Raw genomic sequence first — 23,758 nt, 5'->3', positions numbered from 1 at the left:
TCTCGCATTAAAGCACTGGCACATTATTGACAGGAACGAGATTTCTACGTTTATTTCTACGCAAAACTCACTGCCATAATGATACCATAAACACTAATATTAGCAGCAATAACAGCGGTGCTTCATTTAGACAGCTCTACATAGCAGTATTCAATGCAGTTTTTGTTTAGGTGTGTTATAAATAAAACCCAATTGCAATATGGATTAGTGTGATTATCAGATCGTAAAGGCTGTGATTTACAGTAAATAAATAAATATATTCACCGCATGAACAAAAGAGAAGCTTAGAAGAGCTGAATGGTGAAATGTTTGAAAATGAAGACAGCCATAAATATTAACATTTAAATGTTAATAATTATAAAATAATTATACTTATTTATAATTATACATTTATATAATAATAATAATAATAATAATAATAATCGTTATTTTTATTATTATTAACATTAGTAGTAGTATATTATTTTTCTTAATGTTTTCTAAATATTGCAATAGTAATATTTTTATTTTGGTTAATATTTTAATAATAATAATAATAATTATTATTATTATTCAAATAAAATTATTATATTTATATTCAACTATATTCTTTATTTTTTAAAATCCATTAAATTATTTAAACCATGTACAAGTTTCCAAGCAGTTACAATTACGCTTTTGAGGAGGAATTACACTGCAAAAAGTGATTTTCTTCCTCAGTATTTCTGTCTTGCCTTCCAGTACAAATATACTAACTATCTTAAATCACAATATATTTACTGCAGATGCAAAAGACAAATTATCCAAATTAATTTATGCATAAAAAAAAAAATCTGCCAGTGAGGTCAGAGAAATAAGCCTAATTCAAAGAGAAAGCAATATTTGTTCTTGTTTTAAGCATAAACAATAAAATATCTTAATTTTTATATCTTATGTCATATTGCATCTGAAGTAACCATCTTATTTTAAGGATGTCCACATACTTATACAAGAAAACCAGATAAAAACACTTTTACAGCAAAGTCACTGGAATGACTAAACTTTTCAGTATCTTTCAAAACATTAAGACACAGCTGCATGTAAGGAACATATTCCAATAAGTTTATGCATGTTAAACTTTCCGTATTAATCATTTCTAGAGCAACAGCAGATGTAGGTCTACTTGCATTTTCCAAGAATTGAGGAATGTTTTTACATTATTTCAGACATGTTGCATGCTGGTTTATTATTGTAGTTTCATCAGTTTTAGATTCACCCCTAAATGTCACATAAAAGACGAGCTGTGATTGGCCAGTTTCCATGTCAGTCAGTTTAAGTGGGTGGATCTTCATCAGAATAAACTGCAAAGTGAAGCAGACGTTCTGATGACATTCAGTCTGAACACACAACACTGTCATTCAGTCCTGCTTTCTCTCTTCATTACTCCTCACACACACATACCTCAGCCGTGTGTGTGTGTGTGTGTGTGTGTTTGTGGGATCATCGAGGCTTGTAATGGGTTTCCAGCAATGAGTTTCAGAGAAGGGCTGATTCTAATACAGCGCTGAATGAGTTTCACCGCTGACCTACGCTGTGACAATCTCACCTCACCATATACATACAGACAGAGAGAATCGAAGACGCAGCGGGGAGAATAAACCCTTCACAGAATCAAGGTCATATCTACGTGCTATACATTTAAAGACACAGTTCATCCACACATTCAGTCCTTATTTACTCACACTCATGTCACTCCAAACCTTATTTAATCCATGCAAAACAAAGGGAGACGTTTATAGTAGAGTAGTTAAGTTGCTCTTTATAGTACAACGAAAATAGATGATGAAAAATTCACTTTTTTGTGAATAATGTTAATTTTCAGTCTGTTTCTAATCACATTTGGACAATTATACAGTGCTTTTTGTCATTTTTGGAGACTGACAGCCTCTGTTAACCCATCACTTTCATTGTATGGAAGAGAACAGCTCAGATATTCATCAAAACATTGTTGTTTTTGCATAGATTTAGCAAATCACACAGCAAACAGGCCTTCACACTCCCCTCTTGCTTATGTGATTTAAAATATTTTTTTCATATTTTTATATATATAAGAAAAAGAAATTTACTGACCCCAAACTTTTGAAAGATAGTGTATATTGTCACAAAAGATTTCTATTTTAAGTACATGCTGTTCTTTTTCTTTCTTTCTTTTTTTAAACTTTTTATTCAAAGAATCCTGAAAAAAGTATCACAGGTTCCAAAAAACAAAACAAAAAAAACAAACAGCACAAGGGTTTTCAACATTGATAATAATCAGAAATGTTTGTTGAGCAGTAAATCAGTATATTAGAATGATTTCTGAAGATCATGTGACACTGAAGACTGGAGTAATGATGCTGAAAATACAGCTGCAGATCACAGAAATAAATTACATTTTAACATATATTCATATAAAAACAGCTATTATAAATTGTAATAATATTTCACAATTTTACTGCATTTTTGATCAAATAAATGCCACCTTGATGAGCATATGAAACTTCTTTAAAAAAAACATTAAAAATCTTACTGATCCCAAACTTTTGAATGGCAGTGTACTTTACTAATGTGTCTTTACTAAATGTAGCATATGTATTTAAAATATATATATATATATATATAAATATAAATAAGTATGTATGTGTGAACGTATGTATGTATATACATATGTATATACAGCTCCAAATATTACAAGAATACAATTTACAAAGACCACAGTCCAGGATCGGTTCACTGTTACTGTCATTTACAATCCCTGAACATGACATTCTGTGTGAATTAACGAGCCGCTCAACCATTTGTATGAGTTTAGAGTGGAACTATCAGTATAATTCTATTTCTTTTCTTACTCTGTTTGTCTGTCTTTTCCTCTCTGTATTACATTGATGGGCTTTATGAATACTTTTCTCTTGGATGCACTCAGGCTCTGTTGTCATGGCAACTGTGCTACGAGTGGCCGCCAATCATCCTCTCACTCTGCAGGCCACGCCCCCTCCTCCATCCTCTCCTCTCTCAGGCCTGTTTCCCTTCATTACCGCAGCAAACCGTCAATTCAGCCCTAATTGCTTCATTGGATGTTTTTACCACACATGCAAATAAGCCACATTCTTGAGGTCACACTAGCAGGGCATGATGGGATATACACAGAATACTATATGTGACACTATATAATTGCTTTGTGAGGTTAAGAGGGCGACTGCAAATGTGCGAGGTGATTTTTAATAGAGCGACATGCAAATATTGCACGAACAGAGAGAAAACAGTGTGTGATGATCAGTAAACATCAGGCAGACTGATTTAATTCAGTGTTTACACAGCTGCAAATTTACTTACACTTCATCAAATTATCACAACAATCTTCCTTAAACACTTCAAATATATTACTAACACACCGCTTATAATTAATACAAAAACCCTGTTATTTAGATTAAAATATCACACTTCAACAAATACAATATTTATACTCAGGAGGTCTTGATCTTTTGAGATAAAACTGATCTAAACATATCGTAAGTTTTAGACCATTGATATTGATATACTATTATAGTTTCTATAAATATTTTTCATCTTTATATTTACTGTTTTCCTTTTAATTTTAGTTAAATAGGTAATAATTTTGAGGGTGTTTTTGTCATATTCATTAACTTTTAAAAAGTATAAATTATGGTAATTTTTTTTTATTTTAGTCCTTTATTATTAACTTTTTAAATATATATTTATACATAACATTAATTTTAATTTTAGTTAAATAATTTAAGCAATTAATTAATTTAATAATTTTTTGGGTGTTTGTCATTATACACACACACACACACACACACACACACACACACACACACAGATTGTATTTCAGTTTTCGTTTTTTTAGTACTTCAAGAGAAACTAAATAAAAATGAGTAATGTTGCATCAGAAACTAGCTGAAATACATTTTAATATTTTTAAATATTTTAAATATTTTAATTTAAATATTTCTATTTTAAATGTTTTATTTCAAGCAACACATTTTATGTTTTAGTTTTATTTTATTTTATACTATATTATTAGTATTATATTATTTAAATACTCAATTTTTGTTAAATATTACAATTGTAACTGTTTATTTTGTTTAATATTTTTATTTAATAATAATATTACATAAAAATATATAAATTATTATTGTTGTTGTTGTTTTAAATATAATTCCTATAATTATATTACAATATATTTAATACAAAAATTTACAAATTTAAAAAACTTTAGTTAATAATAGTTTGTTAATAATAATAATATTAATTGTTGGGTTTAATAATAATAATAATAATAATAATAATAATAGCTTTTTATATAATACTATTATTATTATAGTCAAGTTGAAACAGATCAAAAAGCGCTGGATATGATGCGTCACATTACTAGTTAAGCATCACTATTACTATTGCTCAGAGCAAACGCATGTATTAAAACACTGGTGTGTAGCTGCTGGTGCTACAGGCGCTTCCTGTATCAGTTCAACTGTCAATCAGTTCAACCCACAGGCCTCAAGTGATTGACAGCTGCTGTAACACTGAAGGTCAAATCCGGCCTTCTGCAGGACGACAGACGGGAGACGCCAGAGACATCAGTTTGTGTCAGTGCCACTGCTTATAACACCAGCAGCTAAATCAATCCTCATGGACGTGACTGCTCTGATCTGAACCCTACTGAGCCGTCTCGCTGTCTGAGGTGGAAAAGCCAGTTAGAAGCAAGATATTCTTCAACACAAGAGTGAATGACTGGAGACCAACATAAGAGCTGGAGTTAAAACACCGACAGAGATGATCACCGAAGATGCTGAATACTGAAGTGGCACACACACACACACACACACCTCCCGCTGTAGCTTCTCACATATTCAAGAGCCCGATGAAGTGCTAAACTGCTGGGAGCTCAATAATGACTGAAACACACACATACACTAAAACACACACTGAATCTACAACATGAATTAGTGCAGCACTGTGACCCTGAGGCACAGCAACCACTTAAGATTATTTTCAATAGTTCAGAAATGTCCAAAATCTCCCAACCATTGTTTTTTGGAGATAATATAATATAATATAATATAATATAATATAATATAATATAATATAATATAATATAATATAATATAATATAATATAATATACTGTATTTAAAATATACATAAAATGAAAATATAATTATATATAATACAGTATGTTATTTAAAATATATATAAAATAAAAAAATACAATTATAATGCATAGTAATATATATATATTAAATTATTCTTATATCAATCATTATATCTTATACTAATTTATAAGCAGGGCTGTAAATCAATGAAAAAACATTTAATCAAATTACATGATGTGCTCATTAATAGATCAAATTATATCACAAATAAAAGCATATGTCAGTATTTGCTGTTAAAATCCATAAAATGTAAATCATTGTGGCAGACGAGAGACTGAACAGACATACACTGTATATCATCTAGATTAGTCAATATATCATAGTTTCTTTCCAATCAATGAACAAAAGTTCATCATTGACCTACAGTCCACAACAATCCAAGTGTTATTAATATTCATGAGCAGAGCTAATAAGTTTTATAATTATCTCCCATGTCCTCACCAATTATCAAGGTTTGGTTGCTACGCCAACATCCATTTTGACATCCAAATATCCCTAAACGACCATAAGCCTCTTCACTATAACAGGTCTCACTATTATAAGCAAATCTGTGGGAAACAGCTCGTTAATATTCATGAAGCCAGTATGAATATTCATTTGAGTGAGCTCTCCACCCAAGCACACACTCACCACATAATTAAAGTCAATAAGAGTCTCTTTCCCACACCTGGACATCCAACCACCTGCCACATCTCAGTCACAGATTATTAAAAATATGTTTCTTATCAAAAGACTGTATAAAACCACCAGTAATGGAAATCAATGAGAGAAATTGGAACACCAAATATGGTGACTAAGTCCCGCCTTCCATATTCAACAGCCAATCAGCAAAGCCGCTGCCTGGTGTTTACTAAACTTAGAGCATTCGGCTTTTGCTCTACTCTGCACTTGTGCATTGGCTGTTCAGCCTGAAATACATAGCTTTTAACACTATTTGATTTCATGTCAGATTTTAAAGGAGACCTATTATGCAAAAATCACTTTTATAAGCCGTTTGAACACAGTTGTGTGGCCGCAGTGTGTGAAAACAACCAGCCTATAATGTTAAAAATCCACCAACTCATTTTTGTTTTTTTTATAAAACCAATAAATCATAAACAGTCTCTCCAAACGAGCGGTTTCAGATTCTCCCTCTGTTCACGTCACTGAGGGGAAAAAGTCCTGCCCATCTGTGATGCTCTCTGCCCTTTTAGCATAAACACAGCCCTGAGTGAGAAGCAGTAGTCCGCCATTACTGGAGATATATACTACAATGTCAGCACCAAAGAGACTTTACAAGTGTTGTGTTTTGAGATGCACTAATGAACATAGGAGTCGCCATCATCTCCCCTCATCTGAGCAGATGACACTGTCGTTAAATTTCATTTTCACAGGAAATATCGGTAACATCCCCTAAATGTTTATGAATCAATACTAACGTTTCCTGCATGAACGCCAGCTCCAGACAAAGTAAGGATCATGCTTTTGTTTTCCAAACTGCCTTTCTGAACGAGCTTCTTGGCACTCTGTAAGGCTAATAGCTAAAGCCATCATCGTCTCTGTCTGTTTTCACTGATGCTGCCCTCAAGTGCTACCAGAATGATCGTGAATAGGAATGCGGTAGTTAAAAGTTGCATATGAAAGCAATGCGAGTCGATCGTTTGAAGTTGGCGAGCACATAATCAGAAGTGGGACTTATAAAGTTTGTGATAGCATGACACAGCTATGTTGTTATTTTTATCCCGCCATGCTCCCCGTCTGTGTAATTCATAAACGCAAATTTATTATGCACAATATAATCATATGACTGACTTTGAAACAGTAGTTTTCTGTAAAGATAACAGGCTTGTATTAATAGTGGAATGTTTCTTTGCACTGCTAATGCGGAGCGTGTGCTCTTGAAGCTCCGCCCTCTTCTCTTGCATTAAAGCAACATACTCAAATTCAGCGCGTTTTGGCTCATACCCTAAAAGTGGCAATTTAAACAAGCTATAAAAATTTATCTGTGGGGTATATTGAGCTAAAACTTCACATACACGCTCTGGGAACATCAGAGACTTATTTTACTTCTTGTAAAAAGGGGCATAATAGGTCCCCTTTAAGGGATTTTGGCAAGACGGATAAATGACTGACAGCTTAAATAGCCAATCAAATCGCTGCACTGACATTTCTGACATTTTGACTTTAAGCTTTAAAGCTTACTGAACTGTCAGACAAATACAAACCTCCTTTTTTTTGGCAAATTCCTTTAATTATCTTAAAAATGGTGTTATGTCACATGCAATTTGGATAATAGGTATACGGAGTAAATTAAGTTAATTTAATTGAGTTAATTCCGTTCCTAAAATCGGCTGGTAATCTTGAAAAATGCAAGCATTGGTTTAGACTTGTCGTTAAATTGTTAATTTTACACTTAGGTGATTCTGTGATGTTTTCTCCATTAAATAAAAAGACTATATGAACAAAGCTTGTGTGTTTGAGCAATTTTCATTAAAACTAAATGCAATTTAGGAGTTTTTTTCTGGATTTTGTGTTTTATGATTTCATACAAATTTATAAAAAATTATGTCTAAAATGAATTAATAAAACGTTTTTATATTAATAAAAATAATAAAACGATTAAATCAATCTTTTAAAATTTAATCAAGTTAAAAATGAATTAATCAATTTACAACAAACTTTACATTTTTATTTTCTGTCAAATAAGGCGCTGTACAACAGAACTGTGTAAATTAAAACAAGGATGAAATATCCGTTTGTATGATTCCCCCTGTAGTGAAAATCAAGTTTGTTATGCTGTTTATTTGTCTATGTGGTGTTTTTGATGTGCTTTTAGACAAACCAAGTGCCAATCCATTAATCAACACCATTGCTGAGTATTTTCTCCTTAAACAGTAGTTTCCCAAGGGCAGTCCCAGAAACGTGGTTTGAAACAGTCCTTTTTTAGAGCAAAAATAGAGCAAAAGACCCATGAAACAGTGGTTTAACGTGAATTTAGAACCGCTAACTTGAATAATACCCCACGCCAACAGTGTAAAAGTAGCCCGGAGTCAGAACCACCTCTCCTGCATCGGCGGCTGCTCTTCACACGCATTTACTCGAGGGTGCGATTTGGAAATCACAAACTTGGCACTTGGCTGCATTCAAGTCTTCAAGGCATTTTGAGGACAAAACATCGTCAAGTAACTTTACCGCATGTTACAGTATCCACTCTAGCTGTCCACTAGTAAAAACATAGTTTTATCAGTCATTACTCATGGATCAGGAGGCCCTGGCTGGTGTGACTGAGTAGAGGCGGGGCTAATTTGCATATTAATACATCGGCGTATAGTAAATGAGGCAAGGGTGGACAGTTGCATTCAAGCTATTTTAAGGCATGAGAAAATTATTTTCACTAGAAAAAAACATTTCAATATATAATTTTGACGATCAAAGATGAGTTTTAAGGGATAACATTTTTGACTACAGGGGGGCTTTCAAAATATTATCATTATTACTACTACTTTGAGAAGAAGATTTTAGCATAGAATAGTAATATATTTCTGTCATAATTTCTTCAAGTTAAACCAAACTTTTATTTAGGTTTGCTCTTTGAGTTTCAGTAGGGTGACCATACGTCCTCTTTTCCCTGGACATGTCCTCTTTTTGGACCTATAAAAATGCATCCGGCTGGGATTTCTAAATCGCCCAAAATGTCCAGATTCAGCTTTTGCTTTCTACAGTTGCCATTCATTGTGTGCGTTTTTGTATTAAAGCCCTGCGCTGGACTGTTTTCTTAATCCCGCTCCCACTGAATTTCTGACCATTACCACTTGCTCACGCAAACATTCTAATATGTGACCCTGGAGCACAAAAGCAGTCTGAAGTCTCTGGGGTATATTTGTAGCAATAGCCAAAAATACATTGCATGGGTCAAAATGATTGATTTTTCTTTTATGCCAAAAATCATTAAGATATTAAGTAGAGATCATGTTCCATGAAGATATTTTGTACATTTCAATATATATCAAATATATCAAAACTTTGATTAGTAATATGCATTGCTAAGAACTTAATTTGAACAACTTTAAAAGGCGATTTTCTCAATATTTAGGTTTTTTTGCACCCTCAGATTCCAGATTTTCAAATAATTGTATCTCAGCCAAATATTGGCCGATCATAACAAACCATACATCAATGGAAAGATTATTTATTCAGTTTTCAGATGATTTATAAATCTCAATTTTGAAAAATTGGCACTTAAGACACAAGGTTTTGTGGTCCAGGGTCACATATTGCCTATAATTTTTGCACATCAGGGAGCTGCTGTCAGTATGCGGAGCATTTAAATTGCTTTGGATGCAGGGTTGCCAAATCCGTATTTTTTGCACGGGATTGGGCTGATTTTAAACTGTTGCGGAAGGTTCATTTTCTCCCGTGGGTTAAGGGTTTGAAATATTGCATAAATTACATTTGACTGAAATGCTTGTATTGAAAGACTTTGCATTCTACCTATGATAAAACTGTGGTAGGTCAGATATCAAGTTTTGCGAAGGAATGCCACTGATAGGAAGCATTTTAGCTGTGTTTATGTGTTTATGATCAATCTGCATAACGGTGGCTGTACAATATATATTTTAAAATGATGAATTAGATCAGCTACCTTCTCCAGTGGAGCTGTTCTTCCTGATGGCCTCGGCGGTGCTCAGGTCCTGCTCTACGCTGCTGGGAACCGTCGTGACGAAGCTTGATGTCTGAGTGTCGTCTGCAGCTGTCGAGAGGGTTGTTGCAGTGTCTCCAGTGCTGGACATCGTGGTGGACGGAGTCATCATGCTCGTGGTCATCTCAGTGGTGCTCTGGTTGAGTCGCTTGGGTTTGTTTCTGCGTCTGTACTGGATTTCTCCGCGAGCCTCGAGTCCATGTGCAGCGGTGGAGAAGGAAACTGTGCTCTTGATCTCCACCGTCAGCGGCGTTTGGGACGACGGGTACGTGTCGCCCCACGAGCTTCCCTCTGTCTCTGGCACTTGACTCTCTCCGGAGAAGTTGTCAGTGGAGACGAAGACTTTGGGTTCAGGGGTTTGGGTTTTCTGCTCGGGTATTTCGGTCACTACGACCCAATCGGCCGCCGTCGCGGGACCGTCCTGTGCGGGTCGACTGGTCTGTTTGTCGCTCGGCCCGTCTCCGGTGGCGTTTGGTGGGACTGTCGTCGGTACGACTGAACTCGTGGGAGGAAAGGAGGTGATTAATTTATCAGTGACGGTTGAAGGACCAGGCAACCACGAGCGGCTCCACCATGACATCAATCCTATAGAGACAAACACCAACACAACCAGTGCTGTTAGTGTTAATTATAAAGTTCAATAAAAATATATTTTAAAAAATTTATAAATAATAAAAGCACATATCAAAATGACTAAGATTTTAAATAAAATTAAAAAAATTAAATGTCAGTTCAAAATATTATAGCCTATAAATACAAAAATTATATATATATATATATATATATATATATATATATATATATATATATATATATATATATATATATATATATATATACACACACACACACACACATATATATATAGTAAATAAAAAATAAAAAGTTAGACAGAAATATGAAAAAAAAAAAAAAAAAAAGACAAAAGCACATAAAATGACTGAAACTAAAACTATACAAAAAGCTACCTCAAGCTACCTCAAAATGTTAATAAATACTAATTAAATTAATAAACTAATTGATAAAATATTAATAAATAGTATAACCTACGAATAATACTAAAATAAAACTTAATCCATTACTATCAGACATCAATCATTTTTTGTGTTTGCCATATAGAGTATTCCTGCTAGTGTTGTTGTTACCTAAAAATAAAGCTATTAAAAAGTATTTATTAATTGAAATAAAGCTGAAATAAGATAAAATATTTGATGAAAAAAACTAACTGACAAAACAATGAAAAATGTTTGGGAATCCTTGGGAAATTACTGAAATAAAAGCTGAAGCACAAAAATTACGAAAGACTAAAACTTGTAATGAAAATAAATAAAATAAAAATTTTATTCAGATTATTAATAAATACTATAACAGTGGCTTATAAATAATTCTAAAATAACACTAAAACTTTGCATTAAATGCATTAGTATTATTACAGGCTATACTATTATAGTATTTATTAATATTCTGAATGAAATGTTTATTTTATTTGAAAGTTTTAGTCTTTTTGTTACGTGCTTTTGTCATTTTCAGTATTTTTTAAACATTTCTATTTAACATTATGTTTTTATTTAAATTTTAGTCTTTTTGTTTCCATTATCACCACATTTTTCAACCTTTTTTTCATCTTTTTGCCTCAAGCAAATAAGCAGCACTAACAAGGTAGAGACTAAAAACACACTTTCAGTAATGAGACTGATTAAAGACTAATTTCAGTCTGATGATTATTAATCTGTCTGTGTGGGGTTATTCAATCAGCAGTTGAGCTCTTGTGCATTTAGATGTTGTTGTCTTCAGATTCATTCCTCCGATCTGTTTTTTGTCTCTAGAGAGCGGCGAACCGTCTGCCAGACTCTCATTACATATTCACTTGACTCCAGTTCTTATCTACTCGTTTAAGACTTCAGGCTGCTTGCCTTGTGTCTGCTAGTGGTCAAGATTCACTAATATCATTACTATTGCTCATTTTAAGATTAGTGACCTGAATCAAATGTCAGTGTGTAACTCCATCGGTTCATGAATGATTTCTCAAATCATGTGTGATAAGATGCACCATTTTCATCACTTAAGGCTGGAATAATGGCTTTTGAAATATGAACAGATTTGAAAACACTAGGCATCATATATTTGACATTGTAAACAGTTACAGAGGAAAACCGGTCATCGTGCATTAAACTACAGGGGATCACACACTACCAGACTTTCAAGTCATTCTGAGAACAGCTAGTGTTATTATTCACTAAATTAAAACGATTAATTATTAATAAAAAAATAAATATTAGATGCACATTTTTAATTTAAGAATTTAAGAAATGTTGCCTGAACAACTAATGAAAAAAATAAGTTACTAAAAGTTACTAAAATTTGAAAATTACTAAAACTAAAACTGAAATAAACTAATTGAAGCTAAATAGAAATAATAAACAAATAAAAATGACAAACTAAAAACAAAATTAAAATAGAAAAAAAAAAATTTAATTAAATTTTTCAATTATTTTGATTTCAGTTTTAGTTTAATTGAAATAAAGCTAAAATAAAATTAAATATTAGATGAAAAACTTCAATAAAATAAAAAATGTTGCCTTAGCAACTAACTGAAATAAAATGAGTTTCAGTTTCTAAAATTTAAAACGAACAAAACTAAAACTGATCTGGTCTGATAATAACATGGCACAGCATTCTTTGTTCACATTGTGCCGCTTAAAAAATAAATCCCAAATGTTTTCAATTAATGCACTGAAATATAATTGCATATAACAACAGGAGAACTAACTGATGGCTGATTACATTGCAGTGGGACAAAAGAAATGGATATTTTAAAATGAATGTCTAAAAAAAGTGATTTTACAAAAGAAAGTAGCTCTGTTCCAAAACCTAGTGAGCTGCCCTGCTGTCTAGTATGCAGTTACTATACATACGTACTAGAAACATACTTAACAAGCATAAACACACTTGTATGGAAGCCTGTTTCTGCCATGGAGTAAAACAATAAAAAAGGAAATTGCAAATAACCTTTTTTTTATTATTATTTATTCCATGGCAGAAATAGATTTTTTTCTTAATTTTTGAGATATAAAAATAAAAAAATAAATAAAACCGGTAAATGTAACTTATTTTACAATTCTGACTTTTTTCTGGCAATTCAGAGTTCACATTTCACAATTTTGATTTTATATCTTGCAATTTCAAATTATTATTTTTTTAATTGCAAAACAAAATACTAAATTACGAGATATAAATATAAAATTAAAAGGTAAGTGTAAATAGAATTCTTCGCAATTCTGACTTTTTTCCTCACAATTTGGATGTTTTTTATCCCGTGGTGGAAAAATCTGAAAATGATTTGAAATTTACATTTTGTAATACTGAGTTTATATCTCGCAATGCTGACTTTTCCACCTGCAAAATTGAGAGGAAAAAAAGTCCAAATTGTGAGATTGTCAGTTATGAATTGCATGCCGGCACATATCGCAATGCAATGATGCACAAAATCAATTCTGCATCGCTAGAAGCTAATAACCGATTGGTAGTACGGCCGCAGGCCAAACGCTGTTCCTGGCCCATGGCAGCATCCTAATGTAAATGAACCCTCACAAATGAGTGGTTTGAAACGCTTCACATTATGAAACAACGCGCAAATATTGGGTGAGCTGTCTGTTGCTTTTGGTATGTCTTGTATATCAGCAAAACTAACCACACAAAGCACTGGAGCGTACAGTACAGTACTGTAAGTGTGTTTAAGTGAACAGCGTGGTTGCACTTTTCCAGTTTCTGGCGTCTCAAGCTTTCAACCCTCAATTATGAAGCTTCCACAGGGACAGAGTCGAAATTCTGCCTTCATGGAAAATGCACTTTAATAATGTAGGCGACAGGCCTAAGTTTCCATTTGCCGTTAAACATTAATGCTGCCAGGTTCAGTTTGGGCCAAACAAGGTATCTGTATTAATGAAGACAGGAGGGCAGAGAGGACGCCAACTCAATCCTCAAACTCTAACGCTCGGCCCTCCTCGACAAACAGAGACCACAATCTCAGGTTCTGGTTAAAGTGAAGCTGACAGAATAACATCAATGATCTCAACTTCCTTCTCTTGTTCTCTTGACTTCCTCCCGCTGGACCTGAGCTTGATTTATCTGACTGACTCTCAGCAATGCTGACCAATCATCTCTTAGTCATGACAAGCAACTAAATCACACTTGAGTACACTGTAAAAAAAAAAAATTCCATAAAATTTACGGTAAAAAAACAGAAGCTGTCATTGCCGGAATTCTACTGTAAAAATACGGTAACAACATTTTAGGTTTTATGGTTTTAACAAATTTACAGTTAAATACCGTAATTTCATTAACTGATATAATGTTAATATACCAACCTATTAAAGTACTAAAATCTGTTTTGTACCTTTGTAATACACTGATAACCACCAAATGCAGGTGGTGATGAGAAAGTCACATGATGTACCAAAGCCCATCACAAGCAGCTTTTAAATAATAACATATATAGAAGGTGCACAGAGCAATTCACACAAACACTAAACACCATCATGATAATCATGACCATAATGAAATAATGCAATCAACATTCATTTAACAAAATTAGATGTAACATACAACCCTAATAAACATAACTGATCAGAACAAACTAAAAAGAAACCGTTATTTCAAAGAAAAAACTTCAAATTCAAACAAAATTTGAAATGCAACGCAGGGAATTCTGGGAACGTCAGTTTACGTTTTTCCCTGTAAACTTTACAGGAACTTACCGTTAACCATTTAACAAGTTTTTACTGTGGCATTTTCACAGTTTTTTACCGTTAAAATCACTTTGTCCTTTTTTACAGTGTAGGGCCCATACCTTCACAAAAAGCATGTGTAATAAAGTGCAATCATGAAACTTCTACAATTGAACAACTGTTTATTTAAAAGTTACATAAAACATTTTTTTTAAAATCAATAAAAATGACAAAAGCACAAAACACAATGACTGAAACAAACTAAAATTTAAATTAAAACTAAAATAGAAGACAAAAAAGAGCTGCTTTTTTAAAGCATTTTTAAAAAAAAGGAACTTTTTATTTCAGTTTTAGTGACTTTAGTAACTTCAACTAGCAATTTTAGTTAGTTGCCAAGGTAACATTTAAAATTTTAATTTATAATTAAAAATAAAAAATATATATATAATAGTATATAAATAATATTAAAATAACACAGATTAAAGTTGTTTTCACTTAATGCACTTAAATATAATTAAATTTTTATGGCCTAGTGAAATCCTTTTTTCCCTTCAAATTCAGTTTTTTTTTTTCACCCTAAATTCAGTTTTCCTATTAAAATTGTTTTCATTTTTCTCAATTCTGTTTTAATGGTTTAATAAAATTTTAATAACCAAAGAGCATGTCTAATTAATAGAAATAAAAGGAACTTAAAAATTTCAATAAAATGAACTTCCCTTTGGGAAGCTTTTTTTCTGGATTTTATTTTATTTTTAATAGTAGTTACATTAAATTTTAGAAATCAAAGAGCATGACTAATTAATCAAAGTCAAAAAACATAACAGTTAACAACAATTTATTAAATGTTTAGCAAAAATAAAATTTAGCCCCCAATGAAATATTTTTTTTTTTAATTCTGTTTTAGTTTGTTTATATTCCGTTTTACATTTTAATAATAAAAAGTATGTCTGATTAGTTTAGTTTAGTCAAAATTGATAATTTTTATCAAAATAATTTTACTTTGCTGCATTCTTATTTTCTATGACGTTTTAAAGTATTGATCTATTTCCTGAAAAAATAGCACCAACAAACCCATCATATACTTTGAAAGTTTTCGTTAATATTCTGAAAAATATTTAATTTTTATATTTTCTGTTTTCATTTTAAAATTTTAGTAATTTTGTTGTGTTTGTCATTTTTACTAGTTTTTGTGTTTTTTAATACATCCATTTAGTTTTTAATTATTTTACATTTATAATTTTTTGTTTTATTTACTTTGTTAATTTCAAGCGGTAAAACGGTCTGGACGGAACATCAAAAATTGTATTATACAAAATGTATTATTGATATTGTGGATTTTTAAAAATAGAGTTCAGATGCAAAAGCCTCTCAAGTGCCGTTTGAAATTTTCTTCTAAAATGAGCAGTTTTCTCAGGCTCCTATGTTTATGTTCAGTTACTTCACTTAAATGGCAATGAAAAAACCTATTTATTGCTATTAAAGTGAAATTACTGAACCTACACATAGGAGCCTGAGAAAAATGCACATTTTTTAAATTTCATTTGCATCTGAACTCAAATATTGATGTTGATATATCGCCCAGCACTACTTAAAATGCATCTTTCCTTTCAGAACAATTCTCTAAATAAGTCATTTTTGTTGTGTCGCATCCATTTTTCTCACCAATCCGCTACAGTGAAGATCAGAAACAGAAAGTCTTTTCTTTCATATTTACCTGTTCCGGGCGTTGCAGTGGTTCTGCCGTCCGTCGCGGTTGTCTCCGTCACAGCCGCGCTCTTAGTCATCGCCTCCGCTTCACTTCCAGTCAAGTAGGTCCAGGGTTTCCATAACGAACTGGCAATACTGGTGAGGGAACTTTTGGCCTTTTCTTGAGGAGCCTCTGAAGGAGCCGCAGGACTCACAGACTGACCGGACAGACCTTCATCCTCGTCCTCTTCCTCTCGGGCCGAGCCACCAGGACTCAGATCCGGAGGCACCTGTCGGCTGTCTGGGAAGGAGTCCAGCTGGCCGCTCCAGTCCAGAGACGTGTCTCCGGCTCGCAGACGGACTGTCAGATACTCGGCCGAGAGCTCGGCGCCCTCGGCGGCCATAAGCGGCTCTTTGTCCAGATCGACCTGTCCGGTCCAGTTAGCGGGTCGAAGGTCAGGCAGGTCCGGCTGGCCGGCAGTCTGTGCGTCTAGAATACAGTCAGATACAAGCTAATTTAACATCTAAACAACACTTTTTACTTTCAAGATATGACACTTTTCTAAGTGAAACAAGGCATTAAACAATAATTCATCTTGCTCATTCACTGGATGCACTGAGATTACAGTAAATAACAAATAACTTTATCAACATGCACAACAAAAGTTTGGGTTGGTAAGTTTCTTCTGCTCACCAAGGCTACATTCATTTGATCCAAAATACAGTAAAAAGATTGAAATATTAGTGTCATTTAAAATAGCTGTTTTATATGTGAATGTATAGTAAAATGTAATTTATTTCTGTGATGCACAGCTGTATTTCCAGCATCATTACTCCAGTCTTCAGTGTCACATGATCTTCAGAAATCATTCTAATATGCTGATTTACTGCTCAACAAACATTTCTGATTATTATCAATGTTGAAAACACTTGTGCTGCCCAGATGAATAGACAGTTTAAAACAACAGAAATTATTTGAAATAGAAATCTTCTGAAACATTATAAAAGTCTTTACTGTAACTGTTGAGCAACTTAATGCATCCTCCATGAATAAAAGTGTTCATTTCTTTAAAAATAAATAAATAAAAATTGCAATGAATTTTTTTATGCAAAAACCTTGACTAATTTGATAAGTGAACTTCTGGAGGAAAAAAATAACACTAAATGTCTATACTCTCCCTTTTGATGAATTTAATGCATCCTTGATTAATAAAAGTATTAATTTAAATATTAAAATATTAATAAATATTAAAATATTAAGTAAAAATATTACTGACACCATGGCAGCTATAATTCACATAAAACACTTTTGCTGAAGAATGTTACGGATTTCTTAACCATTTTAACTCATTCTAACTTCTACAAAAACTTCTTACATCACATGAAATATTTAAATAAGTAGAATTTAAATACAAAAAGTTTGTAAAGTCATTTATAAACAGAACTGAAAAGCAGCAAAAACAGCCTGAGAGGGTGAAAATGGTCCTGAATAAACATTTTTCTTAAATATAACTATTTTAATGCAAAAAACTTGATTAATATTAAGTGCACTTCTGTGAAAAAAATGAAGGTAAAATATATTATTTAGCAATAAAACAGACGTTCTGCTGATTATGTCGTCAGTATTTTGTTGCAAAGAAAGATGTGAATTAAAGAGGCTGTTTAAGAGTTTAAAGGAGGGGTCTAATGCTATTTCATGCATGTTGAGTTATTTACACTGTTAGAGTTGCATTCCCATGTTAAAATATATATATATTTGGATGTGGAAGGGAGTATTTCGGAGTATTTTTTCTAAAGTTTTTGTTAAGCCTCCAAGAGCGCGGCTGTTTTCAGAGAGAACTGTATTTTTCTTTAATAAATATGATCAAACTAAAGACTCTTTGCAGATATAAAGGATGCAATACTTTATAGATTGAGTGAAACTGTGTGTGATATGTCCCCTTTAATTTATAAATGAGGATGAAAATGATCCTGAAAAAGTATTCTCTGATGCAAAAACCTTGAATAATATTATAAGTGGAGCTCTGGGGAGAAACAAGAAGTTCTGATGGATTTAGTATTTAATCTTGTTGCAGTATAAGTGAAAGTGAGTGAGCAAAAACACAAATGAACACCCAAATAATTCAGTGCTGATCGCTGAAATGAATCGTACCGCTGCTGGAGGAATACGATTCGGACGTGTCCTCTGAGCTCTCGTCTCCGGTCATGTACCTCCACGGTCTCAGTAAGGACTTCACGATGCCTGTGAGAGGCTTCTGCGCTTTCTTTTCTGCTGACATTAAATTCAATCAATCAGATTCTCTCTCCAAACGCATTACTCAACTGTGCAAGAAATGGCAAGGTCACAGGTTCGATTAGCAGAGACATACATGCTGATAAAATGTCTGTCAGATGAATAAATCTAGATGAATATGTACAGATGTTCAGAATGACATACCAGCTACTATTTTTATACTGTGCGAAGTATGCAAATGTTCTTAATGCATGGAATATCTGACTACATTTATAAATGTGAAGTATACAAAAACAGCATTGAATAATGCTTTGAACAACCTTCCATTTTCAGTTGTTTTAACATCACCTTGATCCTTATTTGCCTTATGCAAAATGTCCATGATTTTTTAGACATTCTTAAACTTTTACACACTAGATTGCAGTGGTGGAAAGAGTAATTTGTACTTAAGTACAAGTACTGTTACATTGCTGAAATAATACTCAATTACAAGTAAAATGACTGGTGTCAAAACGGTACTTAAGTAAAAGTACAAATTACTCATCAAAAACTACTCCGAGTACTAGTTACTAGTTACTTTTTAGCAGCAATATTTAATGAATTACCCAAAAATATTAATTCATATCACATTCACTTTATATGATGACAGATCACAGATTTTAATATATATATATAAACATTGATTAACTGCCATTACAAAAATCTCAATCTTAAACATTTGCTCTTTAAAATAGGGTAACTTTGTTGCAAAAGCTTACTGAATTTACTAAAAAAAAGATAATTACACAGTCAGTAATACAGTTCTAAAACAAATTACCTCAATTCAGTTGAGGTATTCAAAATATGACAAATCACTGCTTATAAAAATTCAGTGTTAAGAGCCATATGTTATTTATTTAGATGAACTGAACATCAGATGACTTGGAGCTGTAATATCTGTACAATGTAGTGATGCAGTTAGACAGACTAGGATATTTATATGTACAAATCATACAAATATCCCATTCCGAAACATTTCTAGCATAAACTTACATTGTAAAGAAATTAAAGTTCCATCTTTCATATTGAAAGACTTTCTGGTGCATTTCACTTACAGCCAATAAAATTTCTAGTAGCATGTTTATCGGTCAGGCGTGGATCTATTCTGAATGATAACCTTTGATAAAGTTTAATCTAGGAGCAAAGAGAAATCATTTCTACTAAGCACGGAAAGATCGCGAAAGCACTCAGTCTGAGTGTGCACAAGCAATATCGGAGTGACAGGACAGGCAGCTCATTTGCATAAATCAGGCCTTGACTCCAGTTACGCTGAGCTCCTCACGGTCCGCTTTTCCCACGGTTCAGATATCAGGGCTTTTATTGCTCCGTTTACGATCGGATATCTTTATTGGCTACTGAAATGCCGTCAAAGGTTTGAATATCAATTCAAATTGGGCGTACTCAATGATTTCAATGTAACGAAGTAGATTATTTTGCTTAATTTGTACTTAAGTACAAGTATAAGTACAGCTTTAAAAATATACTCAAAGTACCTGAAAAAACTACTTAATTACAGTAACGCGAGTAGATGTAATCCGTTACCTCCACTACTGCTGGAATGGTCCAGATTTGAGGACCCCTGCTATATAGTAAAACATTTTTAAAGATAAAATCACCTGGCATTTAGCAATGATTATTTATTATAATTACATGATTTATATATTCATTATAGCCGTATATTACACAAGCCATTTTAAATAATAATAATAATTATTAATATTTTACTTTAAACTAATATACATACAAATAATATAGAATGTAAATGAGCTTTAGAATCAATAGATACAACTTTAAACATGACTACATAAGGGTTTAGGATTTTCGAGTCTCTGTATGACCCTGGAGCACAAAACCAGTCATAAGTAGCACGAGTATATTTGTAGCAATAGCCGATAATACATCATATAGGTCAAAAAAATTATTTTATGCCAAAAATCATGAAGATATTGAGTAAAAATCAATGCTGTGTAAATGTATTTAAATTCATATTTCAGTCTTTTAATCTTTGTCAGTGAATTGCAAGAAGTGAATCACAGTTAAAAGGCATGCGATTGGCTGTTCATGACTGATGTCATGCTTTCAAGTGCACGCGCTTCATTAACTCCGCATCAAAACCTGAGTTGACAGTGAAAGCTGATGATCAGCTTCGTGGTACCAACAAAGCTGGATTGGATTGGTTTGGTCAACTCAAAATTAATCTTGTAACCCTGAGTTTGTTCAGCCATCATCATGGTACAGGCTCATGGACTCTTATGTTTCATAACATCCCTTAACCATGATCAAATCCCTATTGCATGGGCTAGATAAAAAACACCAAAACAATAATGATGTTTTTTGTAATACATGACTGTGTAACATGCTAATGCATACCTCTATAGCAGAAAGCATCGAAGCGCGCCGTCCCATTGCTCAGTTCTGACGGTGAAGCGGTTCGGACGCCTGGTTCTCCAGCGGGACAGTCTGAGCGCAGCGAGCTGATGGAAAACCTCACGCTGCCGTCAGACAACCAGGCCGGCTCGCAGTGGTCCAGCCCAGAGCTCCAGGCCAGATAGAGCTGACCCACGGTCGCCAGCCGGCCGCCCAGAGCCGCACACTGAGCCACGGCCTCCGGATGAGTCAGTCTGTCAGGAACGCTGGCGGGAAACACTTCACCTGCACAAACACACCACCAGAACAGCTGGACTGACGGCTTGTGCATTCAGCTGAATCAATGCACAACACTTTCAGTAAATATGTGCACAGAGTTTATAATAAATGTTAAAAAACAGCATCATGCATCAAACAGCATCATCTAAAAACCATTACTTTTATTTCTATTACATCTGAAAACATCTTAACATTTTTCATCCATAAATTACAGCATGATGATTTTGGCAAATTATTAAAAATGCACCTTTTTTAAAACGGCTATGAATTATTCATATGTTGTGACTAACAGCTCCACATACATTTCTGTGGTGTTACTGTAATAGTTTATTAATAGATAAATAAACATTAGACAGACAGACAGACAGATAATTGCTTTCAGAGTTACTGTTGAGTGTAGACTTCTGTAAATATATAACAAAATAAAAACACAATTATTATTGTTATTGTTTTACTACTTTAATTGCATATTATGCATATTTTAAATTTATTTAGTACATAGTATACCTTCGAATATATTATTTAGTTTATGTATTTAATTAGTAAATAATAAACATTGAATACATCATATTAAAACATGATATACAATTAATATAACAAATAACAATCATTACAAAATTTATTATTATTATTTTTTTTTAAATTGGCTGTAACCCTGGAAGGAATAATAATAATAATCCATTAAATTTATGAAAAATATGTATTTATTTAGTAAATAATAAATGTTGAACATATAATGAAAACATAATATGCAATTAATATAACAAATGGTAATAATAATAGTATTATTTATTAGAGAAACATCAGCTGTAACCCTGAAAGCGGCAATAATTAATTAAATTAAATTACATTAATACATTACATTAATACCAGTACTAATATAATAGTGGGATATGGTTTTAAATATTTTATTGATCCCAGTTGTCCATGGTAAACGTGTTTTCCGGAATCTCACCTTGCATATCATGGGCGAAACAATAAACGTCAAACAGTTCCGAAGGGTCCCGTTTCCCATAATTCCTCACTCCAGGAGAAAACTCTGCGTGTCCATAGCAGCCGAGCTCAGGTCTCTGTACGGGATACCTGCGGAGAGGATAATATATATATATATATATATATATATATATATATATATATATATATATATATATATATATATATATATATATATATATATATATATATATATATATATATATATATATATATATATATATATATATATATATATATATATATATATATATATATAATATAATAAAATAATTTCACTGCAATATTATAACAGGATCCTTATAATAGCTGAAGGTGAAGCGTGTCTGTCTGGCTGGAGTTTAATAGTCCTTCATCAACACTGAAATATATGCTGCGATTGCTAAAGTTCACAAACAACTCTGTCCAAATCATCAGGAGGAACTTCACAAAATCAGCCTAATTTAGTCCATCCATCCATCCATCCATCCATCCATCCATCCATCCAAATAAATACATACAGTACATTCATAATTTTTTTTAGCTAAACTAATCTTTTTTAAATATTACTTTTATTTTAAATTAATAATAATAATAATTGTTGTATACATTGTGTAATGTATAATATTAATACATAATGCATAATTAAAATAGTAAAGTAATAAAAAAATTATGTATTTATTTTAACAAATTATTCTTATTCTTCTTAGTATAGTTGTATTAATTATATATTACGTATTAATATTATGTATTCATTATTTATGATTTACTAAATTAATAAATATACAAATAATTTAATGTATAGTATTATAACAATATGTGACCCTGGAGCACAAAAGCAGTCGTAAGTCGCTGGGGTATATTTGTAGCAATAACCAAAAATACATTGTATGGGTCAAAATTATTGATTTTTCTTTTATGCCAAAAATCATTAGGATATTAAATAAAGATCATGTTCCATGAAGATATTTTGTAAATTTCCTACTGTAAATATATTAAAACTTCATTTTTGATTAGTAATATGCATTGTTAAGAACTTCATTTGAACAACTTTAAAGGAGATTTTCTCAATATTTAGATTTTTTTGCTCCCTCAGATTCCAGATTTTCAAATAGTTGTATCTCAGACAAATATTGTCCTATCATAACAAACCATACATCAATATTCAGCTTTCAGATGATATATAAATCTCAATTTTGGAAAAATTGGCACTTATGACTGGTTTTGTGGTCCAGGGTCACATATAAAAATAATACAATAATAAGAATTATATTTATTTGATTATTTACAGAAAAATCTGTGTTTATATTACTAAATACATATGGATTATTCATTATTAAATCCAGAATTATTATTATTTTAAAGTCTTATAATAATCATTACTCATTAAAATTGTGTTTCAGGTTACAATCACGTTTGACTCCTCCCTCAGTTTATAAAAAACAGATATAATTTGTTTTAGCATTCTATGACCCTGTCTGATGCTCATGAGTCCGACCTGACGCTCTGGTCTCGGAGCCATCCGGCCGCACAGCTGTTCATGCCGGAGTGAAACGCCGCCCACAGCTGCTCAGGGGTCGCGACCTCAGCAGAGTTCTCCTCACACG

General features: G+C 32.5%; 1 protein-coding gene across 1 annotated transcript in view; it reads right to left on the bottom strand.

The window, feature by feature from the left end:
• The window catches only part of LOC306845760 (neurocan core protein-like), a gene marked incomplete at its 5' end in the record, with an annotated part of 67,765 nt that overhangs the window by 21,341 nt on the left and 22,666 nt on the right, over positions 1-23,758 (bottom strand). Inside the window, 6 exons of the mRNA XM_079378739.1 lie at positions 9,792-10,433; positions 16,290-16,751; positions 18,414-18,530; positions 20,904-21,185; positions 22,135-22,262; positions 23,650-23,758. The exon at positions 23,650-23,758 is cut by the window's right edge and continues 66 nt beyond it. Coding sequence (XP_079234865.1) covers positions 9,792-10,433; positions 16,290-16,751; positions 18,414-18,530; positions 20,904-21,185; positions 22,135-22,262; positions 23,650-23,758 — 1,740 coding nt within the window. The remainder of the gene's footprint in view (positions 1-9,791; positions 10,434-16,289; positions 16,752-18,413; positions 18,531-20,903; positions 21,186-22,134; positions 22,263-23,649) is intronic.

Source organism: Barbus barbus (assembly GCF_936440315.1).
Source record: "Barbus barbus genome assembly, chromosome: 26".
NCBI lineage: Eukaryota > Metazoa > Chordata > Actinopteri > Cypriniformes > Cyprinidae > Barbus > Barbus barbus.
The sequence above is the reverse complement of the archived record's forward strand: the minus strand, read 5'-3'. Positions and strand labels throughout refer to the sequence as shown.